Genomic DNA, 24,040 nt, shown 5'->3' with positions numbered 1-24,040 from the left:
TAAAAAAAAACATGTAAAAATTTTTTGTGGGTGTGTTTCATACTTAAATTTAGTAACAATTACTACATAACATACATTTTCTCAAAATATTAAAATATCAATTTAATAAAAATACAATTGTTTAGAACGGAGCAAAAAATGGCTCACATAAGTGATGGGACACTTACTTTTCCATCAAATATTTATCCAAAAATTTTACTTTATAAAAGGTTTTAATATTTTGTTGTATTTCCTTTTACTTTTAAAACATGATTTAATCTTCTTGGGATGGATTCGACTAATTTTTTTGCGATTTCTGGAGTGATTTTACCCCATTCTTCTTGAAGCACCGATTTTAATTAATTGTCTTTCCTGTGTTTTCTCCACACCAAGATTTTACCGTCAGAATCAAATATATTAAATTTACTCTCATCAGCAAATATAACTTCATTCCAGTAATCAGAATTCTTATTTATGTTGGATTTTGCGAAAGCCAGTCTGAGGTTTCTATTCTTTTCACTCACGAAGAATTTTTTCCTGGCTGCTCTACCGTGATATCCAGCAAATCGAATTACTCTTCCAATAGTCTCAGGATTAACAATTACTCCATATAATGCTTGTAAATCAGCAGCAACTTTGGGAGCACTCATTCTTGGATTTTTTTTAATATTTCGAATGATAATTCGCTTTATTCCATTGGATAGCTTTCATGGTCGGCCAGGTCTTCTTTATCCTGAATCATATGATTCTTTTTATATCGTTTAATGATATTAAAAACTGTTGAATGACTCAGTTAACGTTTTCAGCAGTTTCTCTAATAGAATTTCCACGTTCAATATGCAACTTAATAACTAATTTTCGAATTTCAGGCAAAGTTTCTTTTCGTTTAGCATTCATGGCTGCACAGAGATAAAAAACACAAGAATTCCAAAACAAACTGGACAGAAATACTGCAGACGATTGCGATAAATTATTGCCAATTGCTTTGAGTAAAAATAAAAACCCAAAAAAATATTTTTATAGCTTACTTCAGACGATTTTTGTTGCATAGTACGTATTAGTATCTAATGGTGTCCCATCACTTATGTGAGCCATTTTTTGCTCCGTTCTAAACAATTGTATTTTTATTAAATTAATATTTTGAGAAAATGTATGTGATGTAATAATTGTTACTAAATTTAAGTATGAAACACGCCCACAAAAAAATTTTACATGTTTTTTTAATTTATTTTATTACAGTTTCCTTTTGTAAAGCACAAGTGTCCCATCACTTTTATGAGACACTGTATTATCAAAGAACTTGTATTATCAAGTGCGATCACGATTGCAAACACTACGTATTATAATAATGAGGTAAAAGTTACTTATAGGGTCAAAGTTTACAGTTTTGCAACTGTTGAGTAGATCGTCGGGCTATCGATATAAATCGTAAGTCGGAAAGCATTATAAACATATCAAAACCAAAACATTAAAATACAATTTAAATGAAAAATGATGTCTTAAGTATAATTCACAATTAAAACAACAATACAAATTTAAAATACACAAACGATATGTTAAACATTGCTTATAAAATATGTTACATTACAGCTCGTCATCACACATTATCTCGTTTTCTTTTGTAAACAACGATCCGTATTCGCCCGAAAAGCATCAAAGTTCGGTGTCCATGTACACATCCATCTATTTCCACCTTAAAAATATCAGAGAATTGCACAACCTCGGCATTGCGCACTACATTGGCTCTGCCCATGTACACATCGATCTATTTTCACTTAAAAAAACATCCTAGAATTGCACAAACTAGGCACCGCGCACAACCTCGGAATTGCGCACTACATTGGCTTTGCCCATGTACACATCGATCGATTTTACCTTTAAAAAAAATCCTAGAATTGCACAAACTAGGCACCGCGCACAATCTCGGCATAGCGCACTACATTGGCTTTGCCCATGTACACATCGATCTATTTTCACTTAAAAAAAATCCTAGAATTGCGCAAACTAGGCACCGCGCACTACATTGGCTATGCCCATGTAAACATCGATCTATTTTCACTTAAAAAAACATCCTAGAATTGCACAAACTGGGCACCGCGCACAACCTAGGCATTGTGCACTACATTGGCTTTGCCCATGTACACATTGATCTATTTTCACTTAAAAAAACATCCTAGAACTGCACAAACTAGGCACCGCGGACAACCTCGGCATTGCGCACTACATTGGCTTTGCCCATGTACACATCAATCTATTTTCACTTAAAAAAATCCTAGAATTGCGCAAACTAAGCACCGCGCACAACCTCGGCATTGCGCACTACATTGGCTGTGCCCATGTACACATCGATCTATTTTCACTTAAAAAAACATCCTAGAATTGCACAAACTAGGCACTGCGCACAACCTCGGCATTGCGCACTACATTGTCTGTGCCCATGTACACATCGATCTATTTTCACTTAAGAAACATCCTAGAATTGCGCAAACTAGGCACCGCGCACAACCTCGGCATTGCGCACTACATTGGCTCTGCCCATGTACACATCGATCTATTTTCACTTAAAAAATATTCTAGAACTGCACAAACTAGACACCGTGCACAACCTCGGCATTGCGCACTACATTGGCTCTGCCCATGTACACATCGATCTATTTCCACTTAAAAAAAATCCTAGAATTGCGCAAACTAGGCACCACGCACAACCTCGGCATAGCGCACTACATTGGCTATGCCCATGTAAACATCAATCTATTTTCACTTAAAAAAACATCCTAGAATTGCACAAACTAGGCACCGCGCACAACCTCGGCATTGCGCACTACATTGGCTTTGCCCATGTACACATGTATGTACAGTATGTCTTTAGTATGTGACACGGACAGATACGCAGCATAGATTAAGCCAAGTTCACCAATAACGATTTGTAGTGAAGTCCGGACACCTTACTAACTCAATGTACTAAATTTCATGCAGTGCTCTTAACCCATTACTGCCGATGGAACATTACACAATCAGAGCAATTGTAATTACACGCGCGTATGAATAATACTCAGCTCAGTACAGCACTTACATCTTTTCATGTAGCAGACAACGTCTGCAAAGGTGCCATTGTAACAACCATTACTGTGAATCGGTAACTTCTGACTTAGACTCAATAAATGCCGCTGGTTTGCGGGGCTCGCCCTGGCAGTGGCGGAAGTAGATAGTAGATAATTTCTACAGGTCAGGCACTATTCCGATTGGTTATACCTGAGGCCGGAAGCCTGGTCTGTAGTGCTCAGCCCATGTACACATCAATCGATTTTTACTTAAAAAAAAAAAATCCTAGAATTGCGCAAACTAGGCACCGCGCACAACCTAGGCATTGTGCACTACATTGGCTTTGCCCATGTACACATCGATCTATTTTCACTTAAAAAAAATCCTAGAACTGCACAAACTAGGCACCGCGCACAACCTCGGCATTGCGCACTACATTGGCTTTGCCCATGTACACATCAATCTATTCTCACTTAAAAAAATCCTAGAATTGCGCAAACTAAGCACCGCGCACAACCTCGGCATTGCGCACTACATTGGCTGTGCCCATGTACACATCGATCTATTTTCACTTAAAAAAACATCCTCGAATTGCACAAACTAGGCACCGCGCACAACCTCGGCATTGCGCACTACATTGTCTGTGCCCATGCACACATCGATCTATTTTCACTTAAAAAACATCCTAGAATTGCGCAAACTAGGCACCGCGCACAACCTCGGCATTGCGCACTACATTGGCTGTGCCCATGTACACATCGATCTATTTTCACTTAAAAAATATTCTAGAACTGCACAAACTAGACACCGCGCTTAACCTCGGCATTGCGCACTACATTGGCTCTGCCCATGTACACATCGATCTATTTCCACTTAAAAAACATCCTAGAATTGCACAAACTACGCATCGCGCACAACCTCGGCATTGCGCACTACATTGGCTGTGCCCATGTACACATCGATCTATTTTCACTTAAAAAAACATCCTAGAATTGCACAAACTAGGCACGTGCACAACCTCGGTATTGCGCACTGCATTGGCTTAGCCCATGTATATAGCGATCTCTTTTTACTTAAAAATCAGAAATTGAATAAACTCTGCATTGCTCATATACTAAGAAATCTTCTTTCACTTAAAAGAAATCGGAGAATTGCAGAAATAAGCCCATAAGCAACTCCATTGATTCGCGTTGGGGGAAAAAAAAAAAAGTTTCTAGAAAAATTGAGCTTACTACAGGCGAATCAAGATCCTAGCCTAATTGATTTCTCAGCCTTACATTTCTTGCAAATACTACCATTCGATGACTTTTTCTGACTAACTAATCAGCATGGTATCTTACATTTTTCACAGAAAACGTTATCCTTCAATAATCGACAATCCATCAAAAATCTTCTAAAAAGTTCATACTCTATTGTTAATTCATACATAAAATATCAGTTCCCAAATTTTTCGCTTGTTTGAAAACTCCCACCTTAAATTTTCCTTTATAATCTCCTGATATTTAATTACAACATCACTAACAGCAGTTTTAGAGCAAGCAATAACTAAACGCAAAAATATCACCTCAAGTAGCCAAAAATATATATACAAAATAGTATTCACGGTATCTGAGCGTTACACAATGGCCAATAACAGTGTTACGAATTGTGTATTTAGATATTAATTTTAGTAGAATTCTAATTTAAAATGTATTTCCTCTTGCAACGCAGGGCGAGACAAATTTTAAGAGAAATCTATACCAGAAAAGTAAGAATACAGGGCACGTGCATTAAACTTTGAGTAAACGGATGTGTCGGTAATTTGTATTGAAATTGAATAAATGTAACTGACTACTAAATTAGCTGTAACCGTAATTCCATCCTCTTGTTTACATTGCGTTTGGCGAATAGTATGGGTTACCAGATCATATCATTTATCGCCGCTCTTGGTGATATTTTTTTTGTTTAAAATTCCAGGTGGGCTATACTAAAGCTGTGCCGGATATATATTAGATTTATATATAGCACTATTCTAACATAGGTATTTTGACACAAAATTGGACTCTTTCTGAAATAACATACCAATTTTTTTACATATTTCGATTCTACGACTCAAATTACGCCTAAATATGAAATTTTGTAAAATTTGGAGCGAAATTTACGGAGAAATTCACAAATTTATGTTGGTACTTTTTTGTCAGTTTGCGCCAAGAATACTTCACTTGGCGAACTTCTTAATATATGGCAACCTAGTTTCCTTAGGAAAAAAAGTCACCATCGTTCCTTTTAATATTCTTTATATTATATTTTTCGGTACTTTTCCGTTTCGCCGGCGCAAATCTCGCCAAGCAGACTTTATTGGCGACAACATACAGTATACACATAAAAAATATTAAAAATTGTTAGTTCTAAGAATTCTTTTAAAAAAGAAGGCATAAACATTTTAATATCGCTTAAAATTTTATAAAAAGCCAATAAATAAAGACAATAAATTTGTAAAAAGACATTAATTTAAGAATTTACTATGCTTTCATGGTTGAACATCCTGATTCGCCGGTTCATATCACGTGACCCCAAGCGATCTCATCTCACGTAAACTACTCTACAAAAATCTAATGCTCTCAGTAATTATCTACATTAATTTTAAGTTAAATCTTAATTTGGAACACAAGTTTAGATGCAAGAAATATTTCAATTCGTACGAATAGCTTACTCAGAAATTATGTAAAATTGTAGTGCTTTACTTCGCTAATGCATTCTCATTAGAATGGATGAATTTAACCCTTGACTTTACCTTTTCTATATTTTCGGCTTCGGGTAAGCGCTGTAATTGCATCCTAATTGACTTAATTACCGAAAATGGCCTTAGACATAAAACTGAACTATCTGATAAAAATTCTATGTAATTATATGCCAGTATTGAAAGAAACAATCAATCTGATAGGAAAAAGCTGCGACTTGTTTTGAAATTGGGGCGTAAAAGGTTACCACCGAGAATATTCCGTTTGGCATCGGTTGTACCATTATTGGCGACTTTATCGCTTGCGCCGGCAAAACGGAAAAGTACCTATTTTTCATTATAACTTATTATTTTAAGTAATTTTTTCTTTTCGAATTTCATTTTAATTGTTTAAGTAGCACGGTTTTTTTTTTTTCCCCGAATAACTGTTTTAAAAATTTCTATTTACCTATTCGAACTGCGTAAATAAAAGTGCAGCGTTTATTTATATTTTTTTCAAATAGTTTTCTTTATATATATTTTTCGTCATAGCTATTATTTTAGGTCATTTTTAAATTTTTATACTTTTATTTTAATTGTTTGTGTTGCATTGTCTCTTCAGATAATTGTTTTAAAATTTTCTATTTATTCCTTCGAACTGAGCATTTTAAATATATTTATTAATATCAATTTTCCAGAATTTGATTTTATTTATTTGAACTGCGTTTTTTTCGGAAGAATACTTTGTAACCCAGACTACGATGCGTTTGAAAACTGCATACTATATTAAAAGAGAAAATACAGTAAAGCACAGTTTTACATGCCTTTCAATGTTCCGTTCAGAAAAAATATATATAAATAAGAGAGATGTAGAACCGATATTTTAACTTAGGATGACTTGCATACACTGCTTTAAACAGTTTTATCATTGTGCCCATTGCTTTACACAATTTTATCCTACATTTGGTTTCTTAAAATGTTATTCATATTTTAGTCAAATATCTTATTTTTGAAATTGCAAGAATCAAATATCATAAGATTGAAAAGTTTTAAATTTAAAAAAATACGAATACTAAATTTTACGAAAAAATTTATTTTTTTTCTCTGTTTCTTTAAGCATTCTGAAAGTATATTGAAAAGTATCCAACTTTTCGAAACATTTTGGTATTTCTGACAATCATTTTAAATAAAGTTATCGCCTTCCATTTCATAAAGGCCCACAAACGGCCGAGCGGTAAAGTTGCTGAAACACTGGTAGTTCACTCCGGGGTTCGAACCCCGGTAAACGGGCTGGTTGCATGGGCGTTTTCGTGGATTTTCTCATGTGTACCGCATATGACAGCTGGTTTCCCTTAGAAAGTTCTTCACGAAGTATTTCGTCAGAGCCTTTATCAGTCTTTAGAGGCTAAACATTTTGAAGCTATGAGATGAAAGGAAAGACTGGTTTCATCAAAAGGTTTTGGTTTATTTTATTATGACAAAGCACACTACGGCTATCTGCTTAAGGGGAGGGATGCCTTCCTGGAGGACTTTCTAAGGGAAACTGGCTCGCATACACGTTACACTTGGGGAAAACCACGAAAACGCCCATGCAGCCAGCCCATTCGCGGGATTCGAACCTCGGACCGAACTACCAGTGTTCAGCGACTTTACCGCTCGGCCGCTAGTTCATCAGGAAGGGAAAAAAACATCTTTAAGTGACATCCACATACATCACTGGATAAACTCCTGAATCTTCAAATAATTCGACTGAGGAAATCATGGGATTCACCATTTATGATACAATATGATGTTCTATAACGTAATTTACACAACCATATAGTTTAAAACCAGTCGCTCTTCACTTTAATCTGCAATGATATCGTTTTGTCTTTTCTGTTAACACAAGCTCAATTGATGGTATTTGCTGGTGTACTCGTCCAAGTGTTTTCTCTTTGAACACCTAAATTCTTTGAAGTATCCTGAAAGTATATTCGAAAGCGTCCAGCTTTTTGAACATCTTGGTACGTCTGACAGCCAAATTTCCCTGCAAATTTTTGCTTACTTTTCTCCCTAATTTTCTTCTTTCCTTCTACAGTTATTTTCAGTGCTCACACAAGAAAATTAAGATTTTTCGACTGCTAGACTTCCATACATTTTGCATTCTTGTCAATTTTTTAAAATATCAATTATATGAATTGCGTTTCAGCTAAAGACAGCTTTTCATTTTTTAGTCATTTTAGCTATAAATAAAGTTTAAAGCGAAGTCCAAAGGATAAATAATTTAATTAAAAGATTTTTGCTAAATGACAAAGAAATAAAACAGTCCAGCAGGGTTTATTCTGTACCACAGAGTAACCCGATTCTTATATCGGCTGAAACAATCTAAATCATATTAAAGATCATGTTTTTTTATACAATCTATAACGCGAGAGAAAAAATTAGCTTCTTAAAACATGCATTCTAAGAGAATTAATATAAAAATTTATATTTATATATATATTTTTTAAAGTTGGGACTTGAACCAAACTGTCAGACTTTTAAAGCTTATTTTACATGGTGGTTATTATTAAAGTTCCACTTTGAAATGGTCATAAAAGGAAAACTACCGGACCAAATGTTATCAAACTTGGGAATCGTGTAAAGGAGGTTATGAGAACTTATTTTCGGCGGAAAAAAAAAAAAAGAGTTCAAAAACTCACCATCAGGGAAAAATGGCGCTGTATACAATATTGTTAAATGAAATAAGACACAAAAACATCTGTTTAAAATGTGTTTAATATTTTCCGAAACGTGTTACAAAGCATGTTCAATGTAGCGTCCAGCATTTTCCGAAAGCAAGTTAAATCATGTTACTGCATTCTCAACAGCAGCTCTTAGCATATCAGGTTTGGTTTTGGTTTGGTTTATTAGATTACGGCAAAGCACTTGAGGGCTATCTGCCTAAAGGGAGGGATGCCTTCGTGGAGGACTTTTTAAGGGAAACTGGTTCTTATACACGTTACACATAGCATATCAGGAGGAATGTTATCAGTGTATCACATTTTTCATTTCTGCCAAATTGTTTAGATTATCACCATAAACAGTGCTTTTGAGATAACCTCATAGACAAAAGTTACAGAGGTTGAGGTCTGGTGGGAAGAGGGGAAGTGTTGGCCTATAAGACGTTCATTTGTGAAATGTTGCCTAAGTAACTATGCGACACTCTTGAGGTGGTACCCAGCCCTGCATAAAAATTGTAGTATCTAAAATGCCACGTTACTGCAGTTCATGTATCACGAAACATTTTAATATTGGCTCTAAGGAACTGCAATCGCAGTGGTCCAGCTGCCGACTGCTCTTCAGAAAAAAATGGTTCAGTTATAAAACTAGCTGTCATTCAAGAGTAAACAGTGTGAAATGACTGTTACGCAATCGAATGCAGTAGGAGAATGCAATGGAACTAGATAGATAACATGAGAGATTTCTTTGGCCCAAATCGATTAAAAGCGTTTTGAATCAGTATCTTCATGTTTTAGTGCCGAATTCAGGCTTAAAAAATTACAAATTAGCGATCTGTAAGAAAACGATTTCCAGATTGTACGCACTTGTGAGAGTGATTTGCGATCTCACATTTTCTAATCGCTAATTCGTGGTTTTCACGGACGAAATTCTCACTTACAGGGATGGCGCACTCGACATTTATCGAATTTAACGTCTTTAAATAATAATTTGCCTACTTCAAAGTTTCTTAAGGGTATACAACATATTAAACCCGTTTAACAAAAGGTTAAGTTGGATTCCGACCCATATTTCGTTTAACAATGTTGCATACAGCGCCATTTCCCTCCCTGGTGGTGAGGTTTCGAACTTCCTTTTTTTCGCGGAAAATAAATTCCCATGACCTCCTTTACACGATTTCCAAGTTTGATAACATTTGATCCAGTAGTTTTCCTTTTATGACCGTTTCAATGTGGAACTTTAATTATAACCACTCTGTATATTATTAAATTTTAATTTGAAGCTATGCGTTATATGTATACCATGCGTAAAATTTTCGCTTTTATGGAAAAATAAAAAATCGAAGCAAATATACTTAGTATAATGGACCAAAACTTAAAACATTTCCCCTCCCTCCGAAAATAAAATATTGAAATTTCGAACTTGAATTTACTGGGTTATCGAAATATTGAATTTGACTTATCTTCTAAGTCCTAGTTCCGACAACAATTCCGTCAAAAATTCCGAATTACTTAAGCTAAATTTAAAGATTTAGTATATATTCACTGTATGTTAATAAAGTAATCAGAGTGGAATAAAAATAGATTATAGAATTTACGCTGATGTAACTCTGACTGCACAACATGTAATGGAAGAGAAGGTTTGTAGAGATCTGTTTTTCACATGCCTCTAAAAGTAGATGTCATATTAATTTTGTCTCTTCAATGTCAAAAAACTTTCCTTTGAGAGGCAACTTTAGTTTTTGAGAAAGAAAAAAAATCACAAGAAGACAAATTTGAAGAACATGCAGGACGATTGAATATACATACTTATTTTCTGAACACAAGCGGTTCTCCGACTGGTTATTGAATAATGAAAAGATGCATTGTCATGCAATACAAAACATTTGGAATACGTTTTCTGGCTGAATAACGTAAGATTAAAAGTCATCTGCTTAATTCACATCCATTTACAAGTCAACTACTCGGGCAATTGCAGAATCGTTTTGATCCTGAGCTTGTAAGACAAACCTAATATCACTGGATTTAAACACTTCTTTAATCTTCCGAGAACATTCCTTCTTTAGCTCATATTCCAAGAATATTAAGTGAATACAATTATTGCCAAAGAAATTGAATATTCATTTGCACTACGGCTTGGTAGTTTACTAACGATTTAACAAAACTTAAATTCTGCTTTTAGTGTCAAAGAATACAACAATATTTTAAATATTTACAAATAAAATATTAAATTGGAGATTTAATTGGAGCCTCATCAGTTGCCTAGCATTTGAAAAAGAAAATATTGTTAAATACTAATTGTTTGCTGCTCAGTCTAACCCAGGCTGCATGGTTGGTTTTCGTAGTTTTTTAGGTTCTCTTTACAAAGATTCTCTATGAAAGAATCTTAATCAAATAGCTCCCATGTTCTTTCTATGTTCAAATAACCAACTAACCTAGTTTAAGCGCGATTTCCAAGTGAAGTTACTAGTAAAATCCGAATACTCATTAAAAATCCTGTAGCTAGCCAATCAGGAGTAACATGAAAGATACGGAACCAATAATTGAATGTTGTTACGGTACGCTGTTTCTTAACTTAGATGGTCATTCCTTAATTAAATAGCCCACCAACAGCCGAGCGGTAAAGACGCTGAACACTGGTAGTTCGGTTCGAGTTTCGAATCCTGCGAACGGGCTGGCCGCATGGGCAGTTTCGTGGTTTTCCCCATGTGTAACGTGTATACGAGCCAGTTTCCCTTAAAAAGTCCTCCACGAAGGCATCCCTCCTTTTAGGCAGATAGCCCTCGTGTGCTTTGCCATAATTAAATAATCCAATTCAATCCTTAATTAAATATAATTGATTTGTAAATTCTACTAGAACTGACGGTAAGAATTGAAGTGGAAATAAGTAATATGGTGTGCAATCTTGATTAATATAAAATTTAAAATATTTGCATAGAAAAATGTTTGCATTCAGACAGAAAGTTTTTTGAAATATTTGCAATTACTTTATAAGAAGGATTTATTAATAACAGCAATAATTACTTATTATATTACTGATGATTAGGATTCAGTTCTTGACAATTACATTCTAAATTAGAATTTTAAGTATATAATGAAAATACGCTACGCACAAAAATACATTTTAGGAAAAAAATTAGTTGATTTTTTATGTTTTAAAACTTCTTAATTCATTTAGTAAACTCGTTGTTTATTGAATCCAGAATGTTGGTGTCGTTTATATAATTATTCTTACTTGTCCACAGAATCTGCTGACTTATCCAGCCATTAAGTAGCTGCAGATCATTATTACATAACCATTGAACTTCCATTAATTCAGTCTCTAGAGGGTTGTATGTTTATATCATAATTTAACTTTTATAAAAAATGATTATTCTAAATATTATGTTTCTATAAAAATATATTGTGCTTTAAAAATATGGATAATAGTATCAGCTGCTCTTTCAGCCACTTCAAAAGCAACAGTTTGTTTAGAAATAAATTATGCAGTTAATGTCATAAAATTCAAATAAATATCAAACGAAAATTCTCAGTTTTAGACAATTCGATTTAAACGAAGTAAAGTAGCAGACGATAAAACGCCGAAGGTAAAAATTTACTCTTACAAAAACTTACTCTTAAATTTTTTAAAAAAAGAAAAGATACGAGAGAAATTTAAAAAAAAATAGTTAAAAATTTGAATAATATCATCTATAATTTAAAAAAATAGCCTTTCATATAGTATTAATAAATATTTATTACGCATCATTGAGGGAAAAAATGTCATATACATAATTAATTCTCCGTAAAATTTTACTTGAAGTTTAAGGTTAAAAATAGCTGTGGCAATTCAGTGTAACAAAAATCCATAGACCACATTTGGCGTTATTATCGCTCAAAAAAAAGGTGCCAAATTTCAAAACGCGAAATTATGTAAATTCGTGTATATCTTAGAAAATTTTGAATAAAAAAGTCTAATTTTTTGCAGATATGCTTAAAAATACACCTACTTTAAGATGATGGTAAAAATTTTATAGGTTATAATTCAAAATGTTTTTCGAAAAATCTATAGAAATTATTTAAAAATAAAAATTTAAAAAATAAAACGCAAAAAATGGGTAAATTTTATTTGGAATGAACCAAAATTTCGAAATGTGAGAGAAAAAATCAAAAAAGTTTAATAAAAAAAGAGATATTAATAAATATTTGCCAAATTCAATTAACATTGAGGAGCTAAAATTTTGAGAGCTAATATTTTAAAAACTAATCGTACGATTTTTACAAAACTTGGTATTCTGGCATAATTTGAGTCGTAGAATCGAAATATGTAAAAAAATTGGTATGTTATTTCAGAAAAAGTCCGATTTTGTGTCAAAATACCTATGTTAGAATAGTACTATATATAAATCTAATATATATCCTAAGTCGCGCTTTCGTGACATGAAAAACGTAGTTTGAATTTTGTCAATCGCCCCAGTAGAACGGGAGATATAGCACTGTCCCATTTTTTTTTTGAGCAGTGTACATATTAAAAGTTTTTATTTTTAATAATCTTTTGATATAATATACAGTATATTTAATTTCTAATTTTGGCTCTACTCTTATATGTGTCCCAAGATCAACAAATGTAGCAATACGTGTTCTGCGCTGGTTTCTGGTACGATTCCAAGCTGTGGGATGGTGGAAGAAGCTGTTTGTATGGCAACCCTTTTGACATTGAAACTTAACTGCAGTGTCGTGCATGTTTTGAAATGGCCTATGTTGCAATGATAGACTTCGTGAGAAGGTTTCAGTCGCGTATTTTAGATTGTGTGGAAAGTAAATTTAGTATTAAAAGGTACGATGTTGGAGTTGTTAACGAGTCTTTTGTTCACGGGTGTGTTTATGAGGATTGAAGTGTATTTTTGGAATGTCTGTGGCACTTTTAAAACGGAGTGCGAATTGCGAAGCTGCTATGAGAATTTGGACGAAGAAGGGCGTTTCTGATAGGTCTTGTAAGGATTTGCAGTCAAATGCTTGCTGGTAAAGTATGTGGCTGTCAGCCAGGATGCTGTGTACATGGTATTCTTTAAAATTTATTGTTGTTATGTTAATTTATTAAAGCAAGATGTGCGTAGTTCGTAGATTCGTTCGTTGCCTAGATTGTGCCATTCGTAGATTTTTTTTAAGTTAAAACATATCGCTGTGTACATGGACTCTTGTCAAATAATTTTGGTTAGAAACTTCACGGTTTTGCTATCTAAATTTTTTGTTTTTGTTTCGGATTTTTGCTTAAATTGTGTATTCAAAACGGGGTTTTTGCATTCACGAAAACAGTGTTTTTGGAGACATTTTAGGCTTAAAGTTCGAAATGTAGACAAAAAATTTAGATAGCAATATGGCAGCGCGGTTGGCGAGAAATTTGGCGACTTGAGGGCGCATATCAGAGTAGTTCGAAAACGTGATTTTGTATGTGCGAAAGCCACATTTTTGGAGACATTTTAAGCTTAAAGTTTGAAATGTAGACAAAAAATTTTGATAGTAATATGGCACCGCAGATTTTTGGCGAGAAATTTGTTGCCACATTTGGCGACTTAAGAGCGCAAAGAAGAGTAGTCCCTAATTTTTATCAATATTTACTCCATTGATTGAATAAATGACATTTCTAACACCCTAAATCATTAATTCAGCTTTGTAAAAATCATCTCTTTTCTGTTATTTTGTTAGCAATGAATGTGTTTCCCCCCCCTTTTTTTTTTTAATTGAACTTTCTTCTCGTCAGATTTGTTTAAGAACTAGAAAAATTTCTTCATGTAAAAATATTTTTTAAAAAAATTTCAAGCATGAAAGGTAAAACTAAATTTCGCATTTAAATGTATATATGCTTTGCATATGTAACAATGAAAATATATAAATTTCTTTTTTGAATGTACTTCATAATATGTAATTATTTTTAATAAAAATTTAGTTACATTTTAAAAATTTCTTGAAGTATAGTATCGGCAGACTTGAGTTGTTATAGTTCAGTGGAACCGCAGATCGTGAGTGTATCATTTGCAAACAGTTTCATGAACAAATTATCAAAAAACGAAAAAATTCCTTGGAAATGTTTTGTTCAATTACGAACACAGTTTGAAGCAAATGGATAATTTTCAGTGGTGTTGGGAAGTAACCTGTGGTATAGAATTATCACTCGGTGACTTCCTGAACATTTTTAATATTTTTCTTTGCCTCTTATTCACAAAGCCTAGCAGCAAGTGACTTCCTGGACCAGGAATTTGTCCTGTAGGAAATAATGACCAGATTGTATTTCAGGCAGAGATTATGAGGGATTTGAAGGTTAGAAGTTTTTTTTTTTTTTTTTTTTTTAATCTATATGATTGTTTTGAAAGTTTATAAATACATAGAGGAGTTGCAAGAAGACCATAAAAATGAGCTCAACAGGAAGGAACTGCAATAATTTGAGAAGCAGTTAAAAGGCGATTATGAAGAACATGTCTTTAGAGGAAGAAAAGATGATCCAGGTTCTTTCGATGCAAACTTTTGGAAAAGGGGGAAGATTCATGGTTTTTACTTAACAGTATCATCCAGATAGAGCAGCAGGAAGCTAGTGTTGTCAGATCATGCAATTTTTTGCAAACTTGCTACTTTTGACCAATTTATGCTTCTAAATTTAAGTGATTTTGTGAATTTGCTGATACCTTTTGCTATTTTAAAATTTTTAATACATTATAAATTGCACAGATGTTAAAATATTTGGCTGATCTTTGATTATGGTAACTTGATTTTTTGCGAAAATTTTCTACCAACTCTGCTACAGCAACCATGTATTTTTTTTTTCGCCGCCATTTTGTCTTCACGAAGTAAAGACATGTTTCTTTTCTTTTTATTTACTGAACACTTTTTCCAACAACTTACTAGCCGAATTATACTTATGCTAGAAATTTTATGTAACAAAACTGCTTAATCATGACAAATATTAACTGCAAAATTGGGAAAAAGTGCACAATCGCAAACTCCTTGTGCGTTTTTCAGAATAGCACATACACATAAACCATTTACACGATGACTTATTTTTACTTAAAAAAACATCCCAGAATTGCACAAAAATGGCATTGCACACACTCTTAACTTTATCCATCAACACTGCTATTTTCTAATAAATTACAAAAATTTGCATGAAAATGCAAAAAAATTCTGTGAATCTTTAAACTTGGTAAATAGCACATATATGAAATTACCTGATCGCAAAAAAGTATATACCCTTTCCAAGGATGAACATTTCCACGTATAAAATAAATAAAATATCCAAAAACTTTTACCTCTAAATTATCTATTATATTATAAACATCGCCAACGAATTCATACCGCAAACATTACAAATGGTTATAAATACTTAGTGTCAAATATTTAAATTATTTCCATGCACGTTTACTTCAACTGAAACGTATATACCAAATTCCTACAAACATAAAATTCACAAAATAACTATCATTTAATTAAAATATCACTAAACCATGTACACATTAACTTATTTTTACTTAAAAAAACATCCCAGAATTGCACAAAAATGGCATTGCGCACACTCTTCACTATATCCATGTACACTGCATTTTTCTCATAAATTAGAAAAATTTCACGAAAATGCATGAAAATTTTGTGAATCTTTAAATCCGGTAAAAAGAACATATATGAAATTACCTGATCGCGAAAAAGTATATACCCTTCTAAAAAGATGAACATTTCCACGTATAAAATAAATAAAATATCCAAAAACTTTTACCTCTAAATTATCTATTATATTATAAACGTCACCAACGAATTCATACCGCAAACATTCTAAATGGTTACAAATACTTAGTGTCAAATATTTAAATTATTTCCATGCACGTTTACTTCCACTGAAACGTATATACCAAATTCCTACAAACATATAATTCACAAAATAACTATCATTTAATTAAAATATAATTAAATTTAGAAACACTACTTAAAATATAAATAAGCACATACATTAAATTAATAAAAATTAGCTTACAATCCTAATTACTTTAAACTAAATCATTGCTAATAACTATTTTCCAATAATGCGATATTACTTTATTTACTCCTTACATTTTGAACAATGCATAAAAATAATATCCTCAAATAATTAAAAATACTAACTTACCTAATCTGCGAATTTTTCCTCCATATTTCCTCCGCTAAATAAAAAGCAAAGTTCTCTTTATCACAATGCCTAAATAACCATTTCGAATTCACTTTAGTTAGGGCCAATAGATCCAAAAATTAACCAACATTGTTTCACACAACACAGAATAAAGCTAAATACAAAATTTCCAGATTTTTTTTGAGATTTCCCCCCTTTTCCGATTAAAGAACTGTAATTCGTCCATTAATGTCACATGACGTATCTCATGATCTCTCATTTCCCTCACACAAAATAATGCGTAATCGGAACTGAGTCCTTCCGGTACTTCTCACATTATTACCAAAGCTTTAGGTAGTAACCTTTATCGCCTCCAAAATGTTGCCAAACTACCAGTTACCATATTCCAAAGATCAGCGAAATATTTTATCTATTAAAATTAATTTTAATAAAAATTTATTTAGGCTTAAATAAAAATTTGCAACTAACAATTGTAATGTATCAATACAAGAGCACTCAATTTTCAATTCGCATTGCTGGCGTTTTCAAAGGTTTTATTGACCGTTTTGCTTAATATTTTGGTGAATTATGAGTAGTCTTGTAAAATTTATGTGTAGTCTTGTAAAATTTATGTCATATTATAGGATCTGTGTTAACTAAAATAGGAATTTTTAGTAATGTGAAAAAAATTCAGTACCACCTTTTAAAAAGTTTGGCTTAAAATACCCATATTTGAGAATTAGCCAGAGAGAATGAAAACAAACAAGAGAAGAAAAAAAGTCTGTGTTGCAAACTTTATAGATGTAAACTGGGGCATATAAAATTGATTTAAACAAAATTTGCAACAAATCTTGTTTCAGAATAATATTAAAAAAAAAACTATTTGATGATGTGAACAGCATAAATCAGTTTGTATCGAAAATTCTGTATTTGTTGTTTGTCATACATCCATGTTGTCTTATTGACCATTTGAGTTAAATTTTAAGAAATGCTATCAAATTAATTTTTTGAGATTTTACATTTACATAAGGTGAAATGTACACCATTTTTAAAGGTCTTTCACATGACTTGTTCAAAGAACAAGTAGTTGTGACTAATAAATCGTTGTTTTCTCTGATACTGAATGAATCTAGATGTTCTATAATATAAGCATCTATTTTTATATGTTGTTATGATGGAAATGAATATAAAATATTGATGCAGTTTCTAGGACTCATTGAAGAAGTAGAGACATAAAAATTAAAAGTAACACTATATTTCTGAATAACAACATAGATTTAACAGTGAAAAAACATATTTTTTTTAATAACCAGAATTTGATAAAATGAAAATAAATTCACCTATGAAAACAGAAAATTAACTGAAAATTATTAACAATTAAAACAAAGCAAGAAACAATGAATTAAAAAAACAGTAATTTAAAAGGATTAGTACAATAGCATTAACTATCCAAAAATGTGAAAATAGTGGATCTGAACAAATTAACCGAAAAACAGCAACCTAAATTGAGAATTTAAAAAGGAATAGATACTTAAACAGTGGAAAATTAGCAATTTTGTTTTAAGATTTTCATCAAAACATTCATAATAAAATCACCAAGAATCAAATTAACCGTTTGCAATATATAGAAACTGAATTTGTGCTGAAGTTAGAGGTCAAATGAGTGCATGCTCCTATGACATCTAAAATTATATATCTGACACTGTGTGCTAATTTTTGCTTCTTTTAATTTTTATATTGCTACTTTGGTTTAAAAATTTCTGGCAACACTACAGGAAGCGTATGCATTTCCAATAGAAATGTTGTCTGACATTAGAAACATTTTAAAACTTGGACAACAAATTGCATCAAAAAAAAATTTTAATGAAATGGAGGTTCAATGAATCTCGAGTAAAGTCAGGTGATGGTAAGAGATAATGAAAAGATGAAAGAAGATGTTCTGGAAAAATTAATTTAATAACTTTTACGGTAGGGGACTTCTTGTTAATGTCTCTTTTTGTCTTCCTTATCTTTTATGCTGCATACTTTGTATTGCATTATAAAATTAAATTTCATCTTATTTTAATTGCCTATTACTGTGCTTATTTTTATTTATATATTTTTTTGGGTCTTTGATTTGATGATTTCCATTGGTTTTTGTGTCACAAACTTGTGTACACAGTACTGTTGTAAAGTTTAATAAGCAGTTACCTGCAATCCAAAAACAAATTAATCCGTTGTCGATTAATCCATATAGGTAAAAAGTTTCAGTGTACAGTCTTCAGGAATGAATTAGACTATTTTAAATCAAACAAGGAAAACTATAGAAAATGTTAATAAATACGAAAACTTGAGTGAAAGTAGTTTTTTATATTCATAAAATCATACTAAGTACAGGTAAGCAAAAGGCTGTTAACAGGTAAGCAAAAGGCTGTTACATCCCCCCTCCCTGGTTGAAAACCTCTTATATATAGGATGCATTGTAGCATTTTTAACAAGATACAATATCTTGAAAACTTTTTACATTCTTTTCAAATTTGACTAAAAACTTACTGCAGTCATAGGGTTACTAGTTAAATATTAATAACTGAATTTAATTTATAGTTTTAGATAAGCAATTTAATATTTTTCAAAAATCGTGGTTATAAGTTATAAAAAACATCAGTTCTTTCATAGTGTTTCTTCAAGGAAATGGCTGCTTTTAGTGCTTACTTAGATTGAAAACAAGTTTATCATCGGATATTGGCAACCTCCTCCCCCCCTCAAAAAGGGACATTAACTGGTTAATTGCTTACTTAAAGCAGGAAATAATATTAATTTGTTTAGTCTTCCAAAATTATTGCTGTTGTCGAATTTGTGTTAAATGAGATGCTGCATTCAAACTTAATATCTGTTAATTAGCCTGGTATAATCTGTTAACCTGTATTGTGTATCTTCTGAAGCCTGCGTTTTGAAAAGTATACTTAGATTCACATATTTTAGAGATTTGTAAGAGAATGGTCAAAATGTTCTCCTGAAAATTTTGCTCTTTCTTATAGAAATTATTTCTTTTTATATCAAAGCTCAGACTGAATCAGTCAAGTTAAAAAGTTTGTCAATTAAAATCTAAAGTTTTTGTTTAAGGTAATAGCTTGCTGCCAGAGAACAATGCAAATAAAGTTCACCCATCCAGCAAAATAAACTTCTGTGATTGTCATTACTTTAAAGAATGCAAAGTGTTTGCTGTTTTATTCATGAATTAAAACTATTCAGGAGTGGAGTAGCAGCTTGTTCGCATACAAAAGCCAACTGATTGCGTACGAGTACAGATAAGATTAGATAAGTACTGTTTATAAATAGGACTAATTAATCATATATAGACCTAGGATTAAGCCTCTTCAGTATATATCAGTACCACATACAAACAAATGGTTTTGTGCTTGAGTGAATAAAGCAAAGTCTCGTTATCTTAATTTCTTGTATAAGTAAAAATAATTTCAACACTTTGAGATTCAGTTTATTTTTTAAATTAAAGCATTTTGCTTTGTAGAATTTTACAGTATTTTCTGCATTTTAAAATTCTACAGATTATGCCTCTGAGCAAATCAAAATTTTCCTTTTAAGAAATCGTCATAATCTATTGATCATAGTTTATTAAAAAAAAATTTTTTTTCAGCCTAAAATTTGACATATATGTATAGAATATTCTATGAGTGAAATAGTTAAAAGAAAAAAATAAGATAAGTTCCTTGAGTGATGAATTGAATAATTAGATAAGTCATTTATTAGGATGAAATTCTTTAAAGATTTTTTTTTAATTGCATTTTTCAGAACTTCCAGCCGTCAGCTCAAGATTCTGCAACGCCCAACCGTCAGCGTTCTCCATCTTTCAACAAAACATCGAATGATGACTGCCTAAATGACAGCAATAGTTCCAGTCCCAGTGGCTTAACTCCTAGGGAAACTGGAATAGTTGAGAAATTACTTGTAAGCATAATTATATTTTCTATGTTATTTTTTGTCAATTGTAAATAGTTTCTTTCAAATTTATTTCATTTAAATATATTTATCATTCATTTGGAATTATTTTATGGGCCCAAATACATCTTTCCCTTATTATAGTAGTATACTTCAGATCTTGATTTAAGTTCTGTTAAAAATATATTCAGAGAAATCAAGCATGTAACATATTTAGAAAAAATAATGGAAATAAATTTTTATGTAGATTCATTCGGGGGCCACAGTTTTATTCAAATTCGATTAAATTACAATTTTTTCTTTTCTTTTTTGGGGGGAAGGGCTGAACAATGTTAAAAGAAATATTTTCCTGCAAATATAAAACAGAGGTCAAATTATCTCCCAGAAGTTGTAGTTGTCATGAATTATTTTTTAAATTAATTTTAAGTCTTTTCGATGTATGAAAGAAAGAAATTATTTATAGTTTCTTTCAACACATTTTAAAATAATAAATCTCTTGAATGGGAATTTTTACAGCAAGCATAATAGCGAAATTTTGGCGAGCAGATTAGTTTAATTTGCAGCATCAAAGCTTTTTATAAGTGATGATTTAGAGTGATTGTTGATATATTAAGAAAGATATACAAGAGTGTATTTTATACTTTTCATTCTGAAAGTTTCTCAGTTCCTGAGAATTTCTTTTTAAAAATTTATTAAATGATTGAAATGTTATCAAATCTGAAAAACCTAAAATATAAAACAATATTAAGTAAGCACATAGCTATTTATTATTTATTTGCGAGGTAATTTTAGAGTATAAAATGTTACTAATAACAACACTTGTTGTTGTCTTAATACTAGAACCGTGAAGCAGGTTAGTTTGACCCAAACTGATGTTTAATTTGTCACCGTGCCAAAAGTATTAATTAAAAAAAAAACAACTCCTCCTTTTATAACTTTTAATAATTTAAGGTAAACAGTAAGTTTCTGAATTTGAAAATGAGGAACATTAATAAATTTCTGATTGTTAACACTTATACCTAGAACACGAAGCTGGTCATTTTGACCCATAAGTAATGTTTATGCCTAAATGACGAAAAACAGATGCATTTTCTCAGAAGTAACTGTAAAGTATATCTGCTTCACCCCTGAATTCCTCAAATTGACTGCACCAGGAGGGAAATAGAAATAGTGTAAGTTTTCAGTCAAGTTCATAATGTTTAGTTCGAAACGTGAACCGCATTCGAATGCAGTGGAAAACAACAACGAATATTTCAAAAGATTTTTTAAGTTTATTACTTTTATTCTATATTTAGTATGAGGATAGATAAGGTAAGATGTCACAATGTCGTTCAGGATCGTTCAACACTGTTCAGGAAACTTTGGAATATTTACAACAATTATCTGAAAATGATTCAGAAGATGATGATAATGATGGTAGTATTTCGATTTTGAGTAGCGAGGATGAATACCTGCCTGTTAATGAAGAAAATGAAAGTGATGATGACTCTGGCAGTGCCCTAACAATTGCTGGACCTTCTCATCACAGTAATAATGAAAATTTATCAGATAAAAAAGAAATGATAAGAAAAGACACGTGCACTCAAGGAAATCCGAAAAAAAAATGAGCAGTAACATTCAGAATTGTAAATAATGAAGTTGGCAAAGTTGGGACAGTTTGGAATGTCGTACAATTAGGAACAAATGATAAAGGAAGAAAATCAAAGGAAAATATTTTGAAGGAAGTTGGGGGCCCAACACTACATGCTAAACGCAGAGTTATAGACAACAGTTCATCAAGTGCTTGGAAACTTTTCATAGATGAATGGATATTGAAGCATATAAAAGAAATGCACTGAAGATGAAGCTCATCGACAGATTCATGAAAATATATGGAATATAACAATAGAAGAAATAAATGCTTTTATAGCAATTTTTATATGCATGGGGTATATATTGTGCAAAAGGTCTTGAACAGGATAACTTGTGATCAATAAACTGGGGACCACCATATTTCCGAAATACAATGTCAAGAGACAAATTCTGTGAAATAATGAGATGTTTACGCTTCAACATAAAATCAACGAGATCAAATCTTCTAGAGACAGACAAATTTGCCCTTATGTCTGATATTTGGAATTGTTTCATTCAAAATTGTCAGTCTAACTATACACCAGGTCCTATTGTAACTGTAGATGAACAGTCATTTCCTACAAAAGCTAGGTGTAGATGTACCCAATACATGCAGATACAAACAAAGCAGATAAATTTGGAATCAAATTCTGGTTAGCTGCAGATGTTGACTCAAAGTATCGTATAAATGGATTCCCATATCTTGGAAAAGATAACAAAATTCTCTCCAACGTTTTTCTTTCTGAGCATGTAGTACTGCAACTATTAAGTCCATATGAAAACAAAAGTAGAAATGTCACTACAGATAACATTTTCACAACACTGAAGCTTGCAAAGACATTGAAATCCCCAAACACCAGCCTTGTAAATACTGTAAAATGCTCAAGAAAAGAAAGAATGGTCTCTGTAAAAATGTTAAAATCCACATTGCATGTGACTACGATATTAGCACATAAAGACATGTCTAACTGTGTGTCAAGGGAGAAAAAAATAAAAATGTCTTTTGCTAAGTAGTCTTCATCCAACTGTAGAAATTATAGAAAATCCCCCCCCCCAAATTACCTGATACAATTGCTTACTACAACGCAACTAAATTCGGTATGGATGTAATTGACCAAATGGCAAGGATGTATACTGTCAAGTCTGATTCATGCAGGTGGCTGCTGCAGGTGTTTTATAATATTTTGGAACTTGCTGCTATCAATACCTGGGTTTTATACAAAGCTGTACCTGGAAAATCTATTGGCAGATGGCAATTCATTCAAGACTTTGAAGAACTGAGAGAAAAGTTTGTTCTCTCCCTGCAAAAAAAGGTGACATATGAGTGTATGACAACTACTGAAAACGGTGGACAACAAGTTGAGCGTAAATGAGTCCCATGCCACAGTCCAAAATGTGAAAATAAAACCAAGATGTTCAAAATGCAAAACACCCATTTGAGCTAAATGTACAAAACTTATTACTAAATTTTCTGTACAATGCATACAATAAATTTGATTTTAAAAAATCTGTAAAAGTAATAAGTAACTGGTAAAATTTATTTTTTCTCTTTTAAATGATGTACGGTATATACTTGTGTATATGTTTATCCTCCCGACTTTCAAAAAAAATTTTCAGAAAAACAAATTTGTCACACGCGCGCAGCTGTCATCGCCGATTGAAAAGCATGCTGATGTACTTTGTTAAATTACACTCACACTTTAGTGAAATTTTGGTTATTTCCATTTTAGCACATGATAAAATTTTAAAATATGTACAAAATTTTCAAGGAATTTCATTTGAATCCTTCAAATTGTGATTGAAAGTCAGAATCTGCAAATAAATCCTGAAATTCTTTTTTAGTCATTAGTGAGTCATCATAAATTTCATCTCTCGATTCATCACAGCTAATGTAATTATCATCACTTGGATAGATTGCATCATCATCTGTCCATCCAAGTTATTGGAAATGCAACACTTTTTGAATGA

At 32.1% G+C, this 24,040-nt stretch overlaps 1 protein-coding gene across 2 annotated transcripts in view; it reads left to right on the top strand.

Moving 5' to 3' along the window:
- Positions 1-24,040, top strand: part of Unr (cold shock domain-containing Unr) — a 70,494-nt gene that overhangs the window by 2,099 nt on the left and 44,355 nt on the right. For both annotated transcript variants that reach the window (XM_085819476.1, XM_085819477.1), the window contains exon 3: positions 20,315-20,470. In XM_085819476.1, the coding sequence (XP_085675602.1) occupies positions 20,315-20,470 (156 nt within the window). The remainder of the gene's footprint in view (positions 1-20,314; positions 20,471-24,040) is intronic.

The sequence above is a fragment of the Stegodyphus dumicola genome, chromosome 6, assembly GCF_044657685.1.
Source record: "Stegodyphus dumicola isolate Sdum_Otavi_A_Nest chromosome 6, ASM4465768v1".
In the NCBI taxonomy this organism is placed as follows: Eukaryota; Metazoa; Arthropoda; class Arachnida; order Araneae; family Eresidae; genus Stegodyphus; species Stegodyphus dumicola.
Note: the sequence above shows the minus strand (reverse complement) of the source record. Positions and strands in the feature narration are given on the sequence as shown.